General features: G+C 46.6%; 1 protein-coding gene across 1 annotated transcript in view; it reads right to left on the bottom strand.

Annotated features, from left to right (window-relative positions):
• Positions 1-17,198, bottom strand: part of OTOA (otoancorin) — a 71,146-nt gene that overhangs the window by 18,968 nt on the left and 34,980 nt on the right. Inside the window, exons 14-21 of the mRNA XM_004268569.3 lie at positions 15,548-15,715; positions 14,656-14,796; positions 11,858-11,916; positions 11,565-11,682; positions 9,286-9,359; positions 7,187-7,322; positions 6,034-6,224; positions 4,353-4,446 (exon numbers count right to left, since the gene is read on the bottom strand). Coding sequence (XP_004268617.1) covers positions 4,353-4,446; positions 6,034-6,224; positions 7,187-7,322; positions 9,286-9,359; positions 11,565-11,682; positions 11,858-11,916; positions 14,656-14,796; positions 15,548-15,715 — 981 coding nt within the window. The remainder of the gene's footprint in view (positions 1-4,352; positions 4,447-6,033; positions 6,225-7,186; positions 7,323-9,285; positions 9,360-11,564; positions 11,683-11,857; positions 11,917-14,655; positions 14,797-15,547; positions 15,716-17,198) is intronic.

Raw genomic sequence — 17,198 nt, 5'->3', positions numbered from 1 at the left:
GAATAGTCACAAGGCTCCCATTTTAAATTAAAATTAAAATGATTAGGCTTTGTGAGGAAAGCTTGTCAAAAGCTGAGACAGGCTGAAAGCTAGGCCTCTTGCACCAAACAGTTAGCCAAACTGTGCATGCAAATGAAAAGTTCTTGAAGGAAATTAAAAGTGCTACTCCAGTGAACACACAAATGATAAGAAAGCGAAACAGCCTTATTGATGATATGGAGAAAGTTTTAGTGGTCTGGATAGAAGATCAAACCAATCACAACCTTCCCTTAAGCCAAAGCCTAATCCAGAGTAAAACCCAACTCTCTGCAATTCTATGAAGGCTGAGAGAGACAAGAAAGCTCCAGGAAAAAAGTGTGAAGCTAGCAGAAGTAGTTTCGTGAGGCTTAAGAAAAGAAGCCATCTCTATAACATGAAAGTTCAAGATGAAGCAGCAAGTGCTGATGTAGAAGCTGCAGCAAGTTATCCAGAAGATATAACTCAGATAATTAACAAAAATGGCTACAGTAAACAGCCTTATATTGGAAAAAGATACCATCTAGGACTTTCATAGCTAGAGAGGAGAAGTCAATGCCTGGCTTCAAAGGACTGGTTGATTCTCTCTTTAGGGGCTAATTCAGTTGGTGACTTTAAGTTGAAGCCAATGCTCATTTACCATCCCAAAACTCCTAGGGCCCTTAAGAATTATGCTAAATCTACTCTGCCTGTGCTCTATAACTGGAACAGTAACACCTGGATGATAGCACATCTGTTTACAACATGGTTTACTGAATATTTTAAGCCCACTATCGAGACCTACTGCTCAGACAAAAAAGATTCTTTTCAAAATATTACTGCTCATTGACAATGCACCTGGTCACCCAAGAGCTCTGATGGAGATGTCCAATGAGATTGATGTTGTTTTCACGCCTTCTAACGCAATATCCATTCTGTAGCCCATGGATCAAGGAATAATTTTCACTTTCCAGTCTTATTATTTAAGAAATACATTTCTTAAGACTATAGCTGCCATAGATAATGATTCCTCTGATGGATCTGGGCAAAGTAAATTGAAAACCTCTTGGGAAGGATTAACCATTCTAGATGCCATTAAGAACATCTGTGATTCATGGGAAGAGGTCAAAACATCAATATTAACAGAAGTTTGGAAGAAGTTGATTTCAACCCCTATGGATGACTTTGAGGGGTTCAAGACATCAGTGGAGGAAGTAACTGCAGATGTGGTGGAAATAGCAAGAGAACTAGAAACAGAAGTGAAGCCTAAAGATGTGACTGAATTTCTGCAATCTCATAAAACTTTAATGGGTAAGGAGTTGCTTCTTACGGATGAGCAAAGAAAGTGGTTTCTTGAGATGGAACTACTCCTGGTGAAGACTGTTGAAATGGGAACAAATGATTTAGAATATTACATAATCATAACATAGTTGATAAAGCAGCAGCAGGGTTTGAGAGGATTGACTCCAGTTGTGAAAGCAGTTCTACTGTGGGTAAAATGCTATCAAACAGCATTGCATGCTGCAGAGGAATCATTAGTGAAAGGAAGTCACTGGATGCATCAAACTTCACTGTCCTCTCTTAGGAAATCGACACAGCCACCCCAGCAAGCACCACCCTGGTCAGACAGCAGCCATCAACGTTGAGACAAGAGCCTCCACTGGCAAAAGATTACACCTCACTGAAGGCTCAGATGAGGGTTAGCATTTTTTTAGCAATAAAGTATTTTTAATTAATGTATTTACATTGTTTTTTAGACATAATGCTATTGCACACTAACAGACTACAGTACAGTGTACACATGACTTTCATAGGCACTTGGAAACCAAAAATACTCATGTGAGTTGATGTACTGCAATATTCACTTTATTGAGGTGGTCGGTAACCCAACCCATAATATCTCCGAGGTACGCTTGTAGCAGCTTCTCATGTAAATTTAATCCCCAGCCCAACTAGTCTCTACCAAGAATCATAGAAAATAATACCCAATCTCAGTACTAATCCAATACGTGTTCAATAACATAAGTATATATTGTTTTTCACCCATCAGACTGTCAATAATAAAATAAAGTGATAATACCTAATGCCGGCCAAGATGTAGGAAATACGCGTACTTATTTCTCTGTGGGATGGTTAGATGCTGCATCATTACCATCTGATAATATCTATAAAATGTATGGATGCCTATGTCTTTTGGGGTTGGTAGTGTTTGTTCATTTTTGTTAAAATTTATATGTATAAAAGGAGGAGGAAAGAGTTATCTCTGAGTTCTAGGAGAAGACTAGCAACGAGGGGGCCTCTGGTTGCCCTGGAGAAGGTGCCGTTTCTCATCTAGAGCTGATGCACTTTGTCAAGCTCAGGATACTATTGGTAATCTATCCAAGAGTCTAGAGAATTCATCAAACGCTTCCCTATAGCAGTGTGTCTCTGTGTCCCAGTCACCAAAAGAGTGTGCCCCAAAAGTCGTTGGGTTTTATAGTTCCTCCTTCTATTCTAATCTTCAGAATCAGAATCACAGTCTAAGCCAGTAGTTCCCAGCCCAGGCTGCAGGTGAGAAGCACCTGGGAAATCCACAGACACCTGGGCCCTGCCCTAGAGATTCTGAGACCATTGGTCTGGGGTGGGGTCCATGTGTCTGTCCCTTTTAGAATTTCCCCGGTGATTCCCACGTGCAGCTAAGGTCACGAGCAAAACTGCTCTAAGATAAATAGTTAACTTCTAAAGAGCAAATTGCACAGCAGAGTATTTTCCATTTTGTATTTTTAAAGGGAGAACATGTAAAGGCAGGAGGAAGATTTTCCAGAAAGGATGCAGAAGAATCTGGGAACAGCAACTGCTGCTGAGGAGAGAAGCTAGGAACCTAGAAATGTGGGGCGAGAAACTTCTCATCCTATAGCCTTTGGTATAGATGGGATTTTCTAACCAGGAGCATGTATTACTTGTTCTACTAAACATTTCAGGCATTAAAACAAAAAGTAGAGAGAATAATACAACAGAGCACCCACGTGCCCAGAACCCAGCTTAAGAAATAAAACATCACAAATATAATTGATAGCTCCCTCCCTCACCCTCGGCCTCCCTCCTTCCCCAGAAGTTAACTGTCACCCTGAATTTGATATTTGATAATTAACCATTCTCATGTACTTTTAAAGTTCTCTTACATAGGGCATTGTTTTGCATGTGTTTAAAATTAACTAGTATTTATTTATTTACTTCGTATCCTACTGTACATATTTTTTTGCAACTTCCGTACACTGTGTTTCTGAGATTTAACCATGTTGATACAAGACTTTTTCGATTTCAAAAGCTGATTTTTTAAAAAAAGATTAGATAAGCATTTAAGATACATGCAGCTGCTGCTTATGACTCTAGGTTTGGACACCCCAGGAGATGATTTTACCATGACTGGACACTGGAATGTTGCTGTGCATGTGCGAACCTGGGTGACGTGCCAGGTGCTCAGGCCCCCTGAGCGTGTATGACAACATACATCTTGCGTGTGTGAGTACAGGGGTGAGGGTGTATGGACGTGCTTTGTGGTTGATCTAACTCTTGTTCAGCAAACATCCCCTCTTACCCCACCCTCCACCTGCATGGAGGAGACTTCCTGCCCCACTGAGGTGGGCTTGCTCATGTGACTTGCTTTGGCCGATAGAAAGTGACAGCCGGCCATTTTCCAGCCCAGGCCTTAAGGAGAACTGCACTTTGCACTCCCTTTTCTAGAGTTTCAGACTTTCACTGCGAGAAGAACACGCTCCAGGTAGCCTAGCCCTAGAGGCAAACTCAGTGTCCCAGATCCACAGACCAGTCAGCAAGAAATAAATGCTTCTTGTTGCATGCCGGTGAGATTGTGTGCCTTTGTTACACAGCAGAAGCTGACTAGTACATGCTCATCTGGCATGCCTCTTGGCCTTGTCTAACTCTTGGAGAGTTACTCCAAGTCGAGTGTTAGTGCTCAATAAAGATTTGGTTTTGGATTAAATATGTTTGCCCATGTGATTGCACACACTGGACACACATATGCGTGTGCATATGGCGCTGGTGGGTGTAAGCCCTCGAACAGGCGTGCATGTGGGAGGCACACAGATAGCAGAGTGGCAGCTAAATGACAGCTCCCAGCCTGTGCACATCTGGGCAGAGGCCAAGTGAAAGACCCTGAGCTCGTTTAGCGGCTGCCTCACTCCCTTTCCCTGAACCTTGGGCATCCTGGAGTGGAGCTGGAAACACCTGAGCTCTTTGAGGCAGGCAGGAAGTTTCCAGAAAAACAAACTGGCAGCAAACCCAAGGGAATATAACTAACCACACTTTCTCTCCCCTTCAAACTCCTTCAGTCTTCTAAAGATAGAACGCAGAGGTACCTTTGTGGCAACAGAGCTTAATTCATCTCCTGAGAAAAGTACTAGAAAGGGTCCCAAATCCTTTGTAGTCTCAGCTGTCCAGTTCTGGGGGAGTCTAAGGAGAGATAATAATAAACAGTAAATGGAAAAATCACGCTCTTGTCCTTGTCCCCCAGCATCTTTTTCTTTTAGGAAAAGATTATCTTTATACCTGGAGAGGCTGTCAATCACTTGGTCCCACGTCCCTAACCAAGAAAATAGACATGTGATGCAAACGGACCAATCAGAGTCATCCCTGGCAATTGTGATGGAGCTACTAGAGAAGCTCTCTCTTTCTTCTGGCATCTCTAGCAGTAAAAAGCATATTGGAGGCCATTCCTCTCACCAAATGGAGAAAATAAAGGCCACAACCAAGAATACAGAGCTGAGAGATGGGAGGAACACATTCCTGATGACATCATTTGAGCCCCTGGATCCAGCCATGCCTGAAGTCCCATCCATTTCTAAACTCAGTAAACTCCCATGTTTTAGTGTGAATTGAGCTACTGAATTTCTGTCATTTGCATCAGAGTGTTTCCTTCCTCCCTTTTCTCAACAGAACAGTAAAGATATATTGGCTCCTTTTAAATTACCATAATGGTCTCCTCCCATAGCAAGATGAAATTTCCTCTCGAGCCTGGCAGAATAATAACAGCACTGACACAGGATCCACTGTTGTTCTGTGGAGACCTCAAATGTCCACGGGGAAGTGCCTCACACTAGGATATCTCTAAAGGAGGTCTGCCCAGTTAGCAATGATAACCCTTTCTCCTAGGACCAAGGCAAACCACCCCCGGCCAAAAAGCCTCCCCTTAACTCTTTGATTAACGATATTACCCCAATAGACTGTAAGTTCCATGAGGGCAGGAGCCACACTTAATAATAACCACTGTATCTTCATTCCTAGTCAAAATGCTGTTGTCACATACTCAGTACTACATGCCAGGCACTGTTGTAAGTGCTTTAACACTTAATGCATTAACTCAGCTAATCATCACAACAGCCCTGTGGGGACTCTCACTGTCCCCATCCTACAGATGCAAAAATAAAGTGCAAAAGACTGCGTATCTTTTCCCAGATCACACAGACAGCAGACGGTAGAAAAATTTAACCCAAGGAGTCAAGCTCCCAAGTCCCAGCTCTTAAACTCTATATAATAGTAAGTGTCTGGGACACAGTAATTACTCCAAAAACATTTGTTGTCTAACCATTGACCGATATCTAGGCCCTACTCAAATATCTGACCTAACTTCAGAAAACTCTGCATGGGAAAGAACAGCTGTCTTCCCCCAGGGACTTCTCACTCACCCAGAGCTGACGGTGCCTCGATTATCTGCATTAGTATTATTGGTGGTGGTGTTTCCCAACAAAAATAATAATAACACCTCCACGCATTTGTAAAGTACCATGTTTTTGAAACCCTTTCCCTTTCCACAAGCCAAGATGTACTGGTGGCAATCACATGAGGCCTGTGGAACAGCTATCATTCTCACCTTACAGGGAATCTGAGGCCAAAAGAAAAAAGATCATGTTTCCAGAATCAATCTAAGTGTCTAACCTCGTCCTAAGTTAGAGACTCTGCTCTGAGGCAGGAGCGCCAGGGCCGGGTGCCCCTTCGCCAGCCCCTACCCCATCCCTGGAGCCGAGCCCGGGCCCTCCTCACCCGTGCTGTTCCAAGAGCCTGAGCCTCACTGCCACCTTCTGCTGGGGGCTGAGGTCCAGGCAGTCTCTGAGGCTGTGCAGGGCAGTGGCCCAGGCCCTGGGGGACACCCCACGGTGGATGACGGCCGCTGGCAAGTGACAGAGCAAGTTTCCCAGGATGTCCACGGTGTACTCATCAGCAACGGAGTCATTCTGAAACCAACAAGCGGAGCTGGTGGAAAGGTCCAGTGGGGCTGGATCCCGTGAAACACTTGCCGACCCCAAACCTCGTAAAGGTTCCAGGATCTGAATCGCCTACCCTGCCATGGACCTGTAGAGAAGGCACGGGGCCTAATTTTACCCCAGGGGTGCCGGCCCCAGAAGTCTGGGGGACCCCACGGGGGGCGTGAGCATTCACTCAGTGAGGCTGTGGTCAGCGTCACTGTGATGGCTCTGAGGATACCTCGGAGTTCAGTAACCCTTATAATGATAGTACTGCAATAATAAACACAGCACTTCCAAGTTTGCACGGCCCTTGAAAGCCTCCAGAGCTCTTTCTCAAAATGACAAAAATAGCTAACATTTATCGAGTGCTTACTAGGTGCCAGGCACTGTTCTAAGTATTTCCATGCCTGAATCCATTCATCTTCAAAGTAACCTTAAGGGGTAAGTACTAAAATAAAAAAAAGAGTGAGTACTAATATCATCCACTTTTTCAAGATAAAGAAACTGTCACCTCTGCCCTTTGGGCCTTTGCATTAAACAATATATTACCTATTTCATGTCCTCAATACTCCATGAGTAAAGTGCTGTAGCACCCATCTTACAGATGAGGAGACCAAGGCTCGGGAAGGGGAAGTGACCTGTCCAAAGCCACCTAACCAGGCAGTGGCAGAGGTGTGTCTAGAACCCAGACTCCGTGTACTGTGCTCCTTCCTGTCCTCCAGAGCGGCCTGCCAACATTCAGGCCCCAGAATGGGTCCCCAGAACCAGTAGCCAAGAATGTTCCACCCAGTGGTTTCAGAGCCAGCTTTAAGACCCCCAAGTCAGACTTGTGGCCAGCACATCAGACTTGAGAGCCCAGCCAGATCCCCTGAGGGCTCCCCAGGATGGCCACAGATACCTGGAGGGGAAGGGACACCAGTGAAAGTGTCACCCAGGAAGAGTTTCCTTACCAGGCACTGCTGTACTTTCTTGAGGACTGAATTCTTTTTGTGGGAATCTAAAACCAAGGAGTCCAACTGACTCTTCCCCAGGCTGATCAGAAAGGGCACACACTGGGAGGCTGGGACAGAAGCCAGGTAGCGAGCCCTGGAGAGAGATGGAGAGAATGAGGGAAGGAAAACAGTGGCTGCTCTGTATTTGTCCCTGAAATCGGGGTCTGTATGCCCAAGAGCTTATCACAGGGGTGTTCCTTAAATGCTGGTTCTCCCCAGAGATGTTCTGTCTCCTTTGGGCAGGTAGCAAGCCTCCTACCCATCATTCTCCTATTTTGTGGGTGGGAAACAAACTTTGCATAATGCTCTTCTCCTACAGGTGGGAAACAAGCTTCCCATCATGCCCTTCTTCCATGACCCAGCAGCACTGATCAGAGAACAGGATCTCCATAAACAGAGGTTGGCTGGTGGACTGGTTGAGGGGAGATGAGGAGAAAGGAAATGAAAAGGTAGAAGAAGAAAGAGACAAAGAGAAGAGAGAATAAAACACAAAGTGGAGGGAAAAGGACGAGAAGGAGAGAGTGGAGAAAGTAAGAGAAATGACTCCCAGTTCTGTCAACCCCAGTCCAGAACTCTCCTCCAAGCTCTCCACCGTATATTCTCAACAGGAGCGATATCACCCCCGTGGGGAGAAACTGGTTCAGGGAGAGGGAGGGTGGGGGCAGGGAATCTTAGTTATTACAATGATTTGTGGTCCGCCAAAGCTCAACCCTACTCAACAAAATCTTACCCCTTGTAATTTCTCTCATTAGGGAGAAATTAAGTTTTTCCCCTTCGGGAGGCAATAATGAAATAAAGGTTGAGAAAGACCGCTCTGGAGCCATGTGGCATCATGGCCACCTGACTGTTCCCAAAGCAAATTCCACCTCCTCCCCCAAACATGTTCTGCCTCCTCTCTGCCATCCCAGACTCCTTTGTGTCTTTATCCCCAAATCTGTCCTTGCTAGCATCTTAATATTACTCAAATCTGTTCTCGCCTCTCCAGTCCTAGTATCACCATCTTATTTATTTCTTCATTCATTCATTCGGCAGATATATACAGAGCATCTGTTGCATGCCAACCACTGTGCTGGGCACCAGCTACCACCATGAACAAGACATGAGGGGAAGGCCCCTATCTTTGGGATGCTGTAGGGGGAAGAAACACAGAAACCAGTTAATAAAACAGATCATTTCAGCTAGTGATGAATGTAAGGAAGAAAATTAAATGGCTCTGTAATGCAGAATGATATGGGAACAGCCAGGAGAGCCCCTCCGAAGGCATGAGCTGAGACGTGGATGTGTGGAAGAAGACAGCCATGCCAAGGTCAAGTTTACAGAAATAAGCTTCCACTGTCTCTCTCCTTCCAGCCAGGCCCCCTGCACTCCATCCTCTATATGGACAGTAGTGATGATCTCTCCCAGAATACAAGTAAAACACCCCAAGGTGTCACACAAGCCCTCCCTGACCTTTCTGCCCTTCTCATTTGAGCCCCTGGATCCAGCCATGCCTGAAGTCCATCCCTGGACTTTCCTGAATCCAAAGTTACCTTTTATTGCCTAAGCCAGTTTGAGTCAAGGTTCTGTCACTTTCAACCAAATATCAACTTGATATTACAATTGGCTTCATGCTTGTCTGTTTTTTCTCCATGAGACTGTAAGCTCTTATAAGGGGAAAATTTACTTATCTCTGAGAGCTTATTATGTAGTAAGCACTCAATAAATATTTTTAATTCAATGAAGACAATGGCAGCAAGAGAAGGGAGAGGGAAATAAAGAGGAAAAGAGAGAAACAGTGTCCAGACCATATTTAAAAAGCATATTTAAAAGCACTCACTCATTCAGGCTCAGGTTGCTTTGGCTTTGGTTTTTAAATAACAAGAAAAAGCAGGAGAGTCCGTCTAAAATATCAACGTGAGGCTCAGAATTTAAATCCTGATTCTCAAGGACTTAACTGTCGAAGGCACTGTCCACTTGCCCCTGTTTCCTCACCAACACCCAGGGAGAGAGAATCACTTTGGCTTTGGTGACACCTGCCAATCTTACTGAGCCAGAAAGGGAGACTGATGTTCACTTACGGGAGTGTAGCCAAGAGGAAGGGTGGCATAGAGGACCTGGAAACTTCCCAGTATTTCCACGCCAAACAATTAATCTAAAAGAGTAAAGCAGTGCCAGGAATTCAGTCCAATAATAACATGAGCAAACACAGACTGTGCTCTCGGTGTGTCAGACCTGTTCTAAGTGCTTTACATATGTTCACTTATTAAACAGAACACCCTACAGTGTAGGTAACACTACTGCACCCAATTTATGGATGAAGAAACTGAGGCGATAATAAGATGCACACAAAAATTTAAGTCTGAGAATGCTCACCACAGTTTTATTTATAACTGCAAGCAGTGAGATGTAACCTTGATATACATCCGTAGGGGACTGGTTAAGTAAATTATGGTACAGCCATACAATGGAATACTATGCAACTACTGTGTTTCCATACGGTAGATTTATGTGTGGGCGTGTGTGTGTGTGTGTGTGTGTGTGTGTGTGCGCACGTTATATACATTTAAACAGAACACTGTGTATGGTATGAGCTCATTTGTGTGTCTTAAATTACATGGTGATATGTTCTATATATACGAAAAATTCTCCAAGTCAATAGCAAACTTTCTCTGTAATTATTCCTGGAGCAGAGATTCTCAGCCTCAGCACTACTGACATTTTGGACAGTGTAACTGTGTTGCAGGAGCAGTCCTCTGTGTTATGGGATGTCAAGTAGCATCCCTGGCCTCTTCTTGCTAGGTGCCAGTAGCATCTCCCCCAGGTGTGACAACCAACGGTGTCTCCAGATATGGCCAAATGGTCCCCTGTTGAAACCATGCTCTAGGAGAAACTTTACTTTCTCTCTATTGTTTTGTTTTATAATAATGTGCTTTCAGCAACAAGATAAACAATCAAGGCAAATTTTCTAATTAACTGGTATTTGAAGGTTCTGAGAACTGGGCAAAATCAGGTAAGGAGCTTTCCTGGGACAACTCTTCCTGTTTGAACATGGAGGTCTTCCTCAAAGCTGGCCTGAACTCCATCCATTGCATCAGTTTGATGAGTGGAAGGAGACAGCCACGCCAAGGTCCAGGTTTCAGAAATAACCTGCTTCCCACCCGACCTGGGCAAGGCTTTTAATATAGTTCAGTGGTTCTCACCAGGGAACCATTAGAAATGAAAAATATCAGGCTTCACCCCAGAAACCCCAGGGAAACTCTGCAAGTGGGGCTCTGCAATCTCTGGTTTTTTAAGTTTTATTGAGGTATAATCAATATACAAAGACCTGCACATATTTCATGCATACACTTTGATGAGTTGGGCATATGCAAACATCTGTGATTCCACCACCACAATCAAGGTAATAGGCATGGCCAACAGCTCCCAACGTGTCCTCCTGTCCCTTTGTTTTGGTTTTTGTGGACAGAGCACATAACTTGAGAGCAACCCTCTTAGCGAATTGTGAAATGCAGACACCATATTGTTAACTGCAGGTGTTGTGCTGTACAGCACATCTCCACAACTTATTCATCCACCAAAACTGAAACGTTATACCCAGTGGACAAGCCTTCCAGGCAATGCTGATGCAAGCTCGAGTTTGAGAACCACAGACAGAATGAACAATCTGAGGGAATGACAGGCTTCATTAAAAATTTGCCTGTTCCTCTAATGATTTCAAAGGATTATACACCCGGCTTTTCCCTTCCTGGCTCTCGGGAAGAAAAGTCATTGTTTGGAAACTTTTCATTCAGATCCGAAATGCACCAGGCCACCTGCTCACCCTCTCAGACTCTGTACAGCCGACCGTTTGCACTCCAAGTCCAAAGCTGCCCCCAAGGCCCGCTTTTACTTACTTAGATACAGTGAAAGTCAGTCACTGCCTCTGGTCTCCCCAAAGGGTTAAAGAGTCTCCTTAACTATTTGGAAAATGAAGTTTTAAATGAAAACTTAAATTCTCCTAGAGGACTATTTCCATTCTAGGCTACCTCTGGAAAGGGTATGAAAGTTAGAGGAGGGTATGACCTGCAGGCCCAGGAAAGCATAATTGTGGACATGCAAAACGGTATCCCTTCCAAGTGAATTTTGGGGTTCAAATCTGGGTATAGAATAGCCAATCTACTGAAACTCTGGCTGTAGAGACATAGGTATGTGGAGCTTTTAAAAAAGAAATTGGAGAAAACCTGGCTCAGTATTTGGCCCCATATCATCACTTGCATCAGTATGGTCCTGGCACAAGCATCTTAAGACGCCACAGTTAATTCACCCAGCGACCAGGTAGGGAGAGAGAATTAGAAACAAGGAAGTGCTTCGAGGGTACCTGATACGGTGAAAGCAGAGAGAAGTTGTTCTCAAAATACTGGAAATGAGCCAGAAAGGAGTCCACGCTCATGGCCTCAATGTGGGAGCACATCACACCTTTGACCAGCTGCCCTGCGCTACAGAACAAAACAGGGACCCAGGAGAAAAGGAGAGTAGGGAAGAGGAAAGAAGGAGCAAGCAAAGGCAGATCTGATCTGACACCAGCCGCAGGCAGGACTGTCCAACTCTCCCTCCTGGGAAATAGGCTCCTCGGGAGGGAGACTCCAGAGGGCTCGTCAGCCCCAGGCTTACCTCAAGAGCTCCTCGGGCCGCCTGGTTGTCTTTGACAGAAGCTCAAACAGGAACAAGGCCTGAAGGAAGAGAATGATTGCCATGGGGGTGGAGCACTCACCTACCGTGACGAGTCCTATGCTCCTATTTTACAGATGGGAAAATGGAGGCTTTGTTACTTACCCAGAACCACACAATTGCTAAGCGGCAGAGCTGGGACTTGAGCTGGTGTCAGGTAATTGCAGAGTCCATGCTCTCACACCCCAGGTGACCCGGCGCTCCAGGAGGTGAATGAGGAGCAAAGCCAGGGCAGCAAGCATGGAAGTTTACTTCCTGTGCTCTAAGAAGCTGCTGCCCAGTTGAGGACCCCCTAGAGCCCCTATTTTCATGCCCACCTGCTGTTTCTGAGCACACGGCATCCCAGAAAACAAAACGGGCGGATGAATAGACCAGGATGGGCTAGAAAGTTCCAAAAGTAAAGTAAGTCCTGCTCACAACAGCGCTCCCCTCAAGCCCTCCCAGGTGGGCCCCCAGGAGAGCAAGGCCTCGTAGGCAGGGGCGTCATTTGTTTCAAGGAACGTAATTTTACAGAACACCTAACGTGCATATACAATCAAATACGACATTCATCTATTTTATAGACTCTGAAACTTTGAACATAATTCCCTAAACAGAATAAATTATGAACTGGCATTAGGCGGAGGCATCGGTGACATGACAGCTGAGCCCAGGAGAAAGGAGCAGCAGGGGAGGTAAGTTCCAGGCACTCTGTGTGTGGCCCCAGAGATTTCCTCAGGCACAGGATCAAGTTCCAGGGTCCCCCCATCATCTCCGCCATCTCAGGGAATGGCCTCCATCAACTCAGCTGCTGAGACAAAAATATCTTCAAAGCACACGTGGCAGGACATATTCTCCAAAGTGATCGCCTATTTTCTGCCTAATATGCTCTTCTAGAAGCTTCCGGAGCCACTCCCCCATCAAGAGATGGAGTCTGCTTGTAGCTGGAGGTGGGTGGCATGGTGGGGAGCTTTGCGACAGCCCCAACAGACAGAGCGCAGCAGAAGTGATGCTATGTGACTTCCAAGGTCGCCAAAGATGACAGCTTCTCCCAGCTCTCTCTCGGGACACACACCTTGGGAGCCCTGAACCACCCCTATAAAGCCAGCTGCCCAAAGCCACCATTCTGGACAGTATCCGACACCTAGAAAGGCCGTAACAAATTACCACCAACCTGGTGGCCTAAAACAATAGAAATTTATTCTCTGGAGGCCAGAGGTCCAAAACCAAGGTGTCGGCAAACTAGTTTCTTCTGAAGGTCTTGGGGAGCATCTTCCCGCACCTCTTCCAGCTTCTGGTGGCTTCTGCTTGGCCTGTGGCTGCACACCTCCAGTCTCTGACTCCGTCTTCACGTGGCCTTCTCCTCTGTGTGTTCCAAGTCTGTCTTCTCTTCTGCTGTCTGCGTTTTCCGCTCTTATAAGGACACTTGTCATTGGATTTACGGCCCATTCAGATAATCAAGGAGTATCTCGAGACCTTAATTAAATCTTCAAAGACCCTTTTTTCCAAATAAGGTCACATTCCCACCCACAGGTTTTGGGTGGACATAACTTTGGGGGGGTACCATTCAACCCACTACATGGAGAGACCACACCCAAACAGAGACACCCCCAGCTGTTTGAGTCTCCCCAGCCCAGATGTCAGACACATGAATGAGACGCCAGGCCCAGCCACCAGCTGAATCCAACTTTGTGAACAAGCCTAAGCAAGAGCCTTGGGAACCATGGGAGTAGATAAAATAATTGCTACCCCACTGAACCTGGCGCTGGTGGGTAACCAGCAACAGATCACGGGCACATAAGGCCTGATGCCTCCCCTCTGTCACACCCGCACCCAATCCGACAGCTAATTCTGTCACTGTTAACTTTCAAACTGTACCCAGAATCTGACCATTGGCCACCACCTGCATTGCCAACACCTGGTCCAGGCCACTGTAAGCAGTAGCCTCTTAACTGGTCCCTTTGTTTCCTCCCTGCTCTCCTCAACTCAGTCCCCAAGCAGCGGCCAGAGTGATTCTTCGAAAACCAAAGTCAGATCCTGTCCCTTCTCAGACGCTCCTCAGCTCCCTTTCTGGCCCAGGGTAGAAGGCAGTCCTCACAGTGGCCACTCCACAACCTCTCTGAGCTCAGCGAGGTCACCTGGCTAAACAGCTCACCCCCTAAAAGGCCTGGCCCACCCCCTGGTTTGCTTCCTCCTTAGTGCTCATCAGCAGCACCTGTCACCTAACAGGGCACACGTTTAATTGCTGACCTTCCGCACTGTCTCCCTCGCTAGGATGGAAGCCCCCTGAGGGCAGGGACTTCCCTCTGTTTTGTTCGCTTCTGTGTCCCCAGCACCACGCACAGCGCCTGGCACCTGGGGGGCAGGGGCTCCACAAACGCTGACGAGTGAGGGAATGAAAAGCAAGTCAGGGGAAGTTCCGAGGCCGCAAGTCAGCCTCCACAGCACAACCCTCCCCAGGAGGCCCCAGTGATAACTGCTCTTACGTACAGTGCACTGCCCAGCACGATTCTCATGAGAAATGACCCCCGTTTTGCACGGGAGAAAACTGAGGCCGCGGGAGGAGAAGCAGCGACCCCAAAGTTAATAAACAGCAGCCCCGGAATTCACGCTCGGGTCTCGTCTAACTTAACACTACGCTATTCTATCTCCTGAGTTTAATCACAAGAAATAAGTTTCTTTTACCAAATTAACCTTAGAACAGACCTTTCCCACAAGACAGTCAGAAACCCAGGCACCACCTCTGGGAGTCACAGTCGTACCTGACTCCGCCGGAGCTCCTTCTCTTTCAGGACTGTGGAGTTGAATCCAGGTTCCCTCCATAAATCAAAGAGAGACACTTCCTTAAAGAAAGCCCCTTGTATTTCCACAATGCCCGAGGCAGTATCTCCTGCTTCCATCACCTGTCAAAAGTGAGAAGAAACATAATAACGACCTTGCAGAAGGTACATGGAGCATTGGGTGAGGGCCAGGCACTCTGTCTAGTGCTTCACTGGCAATAAAATCCATCAGGTCTGCTCAGCAACCCAAGGAGGTGGAGATGATCCTTATCCCCATTTTACAGATAAGAAAACCGAGGCTTAACGAGTAAGGCTGAAAGTCGATACATGAGATTTAAGCCCAAGTCTGTCTTATTCCAAAACGCACACTCTTTAATTTAACCATAGGCGTGACAGCTATCTGCAAGGTGCTGGTTGAAATTAGGCTGAACCCTTTGGGTTGGTTTCTTAACAGATTGTACAATAGGACCTGGCAGGTCTGACAGAATAGGATGCCCAGAAGACCCACGGCAAGTAAGAAAGAGGAATATGGACATGGCTTCAGAGCATGAAAAGGAGGGGCGTTCAGAAGCAGTAGGGGGATTCAGGATTCATTTTCACATTTGAAAACCAAACTCCTAAAACATTATTACAGCAAGAAACCTAACTGAAGAAAAGTCTTCCAGATTTGACTGGCTGGGGAGAGCACCAGGGTCTGGAGAGAATAAGGCACAACCCCCAGAGGCTCCTTCTGGAAAGGAGAGAAGGTGGGCGTCAGGGGAAGGCATTCTCCAGGTTCAGAACAACCCCACCTAAAGACACAGACCACTCCCAAAGCCCCAAAACCACACGCTCTGTGAGCCCCGGGGCTGCGGACCAGACATTTTCCTCTCACCTTGCTCAAGACACCGTGCTGCTGGGCAGGTGACAAGTCGGACACGTGCAGGGAGATGGTGCTTCTCAGGAGCTGCACGAGGTCCCTGCGGTCCATGGCGTGGAAGGCCTGGGTGCCCACCCCAGCCAGTAGCACGCCCATCTGGCTGATGTTGTAGAAGGACAGCACCTGGGGGCACCGGCCAGGGAGGATGAGGCCCAGCCCCGGGCCTCCACCACTCGGACGTTTACTAGGCCCTACTGCAGGCCAAGTATCCAGACGGGTGGTGCGGCACCACCGTGACCAAGACACAAGCTGCCCTCCCAGATCCTCCTTCCTTCCATCAGGAAAGAGAGTTAAGTATCAAAACACAAGACACCAGTAACTGTACCACTGGGGGAATCACTATGCCACCTGAGGCCACAGCACAACTAGCAATGTGCTATCCATGTGCCACAGCTGACCAGGCAATGGGTTTTTCTGTGTGTAATTTGAACTAGCTGACAAGATTTAAATATTGGAGGAAATCTTATAAAAATCCATATTAGAGTTTCTGCTTTATTAAAAAAAAAATCTGAACATCCGGCGATACTGGGCCCACGTTGGCAACAATGGGCAAGAACCTTCGGGTAGGTCGTGGGACTCTTAGTTTACCCAGCCCACCCGCTCTCATGGGACCCTGAGAAAGCCCACTGGCCTCAGTATCAGCCTCAGTATGTCACCGGCAGGCATCTGACACGGCAAAGCCCCACGCTCATCTACCTTCATGTGGAAGCTTTGAGTTGAAGTAAAGAAGTGTTTTAGGACATGAGTGTGATACTTTATGACAAATACAACTATAGCTGGCCACTCTAACAGGAATCACGCTTGGTCTTTCCCCCACTCCTTTGGAGTGAAGACGCTAGATGCAATATAATCAGAGACATTCCTTGGTTCTGCAAAAAACTGTTGAGTGGTTTCCTATAGTTACTCCCTGTAGAATGGACAGTCTCTTACTGTCCCCAAAGAAGGCAAGACCTTTTGAGCTCTTGGCTTCTTAGCAAAAGTCGCCTCACCCCCTCTGGAAGAAGAGTTGGACACAGGAGTGAGACAAGCCTCTTGGTCCAGGGCTGTGAGGAACGAGACAAGTGTCCCTCAGCTCCCTAAAATCAGATTCACAGAGTGGACCCATGTGGCCCCAGTCAACACAGAAGGTCTGCAAAGCCTTCAGACGAAAGTCACCGGAAGTCCTGAAGGGACAAGATGAATGGTCTATCCTTGGTCTTGAGTCAGAAAGTAAGAATGGGTGGGCATTGGTCATGGTGTCATGATGGAAGTAGTTAGCATGGGAGTGAAGCAAGCAGGATGTGAAGCCAGATGCCCTGGGCTCAGTCCCAGCTCTGCCCCTTTCATGTGGCCTTGGCAATTCCCTTTTACACTCTGTGCCTCGTATGAATGACCTGGAAAATGGAAGTTATAACACTACTGACCTCAGACGTTGTTGGGAAGCTTAAAGGATTAACTCAGAGATAGCTAACACTCATTGAGCTCATACTCTAGGTCATGTGTTGTTCTAATCTCTTCCCGTGTGTGACTCACATAATCCTATGGAACAGGTGCTACTGTATCCCCGTCTTACAAACTGGGACACTGAGGCCAAGAGAAGTTAAGCCAATTCTCCAGTGTCACACAG

The sequence above is a fragment of the Orcinus orca genome, chromosome 16 (assembly GCF_937001465.1).
Source record: "Orcinus orca chromosome 16, mOrcOrc1.1, whole genome shotgun sequence".
In the NCBI taxonomy this organism is placed as follows: Eukaryota; Metazoa; Chordata; class Mammalia; order Artiodactyla; family Delphinidae; genus Orcinus; species Orcinus orca.
This window is presented reverse-complemented; position numbering and strand designations above follow the sequence as displayed.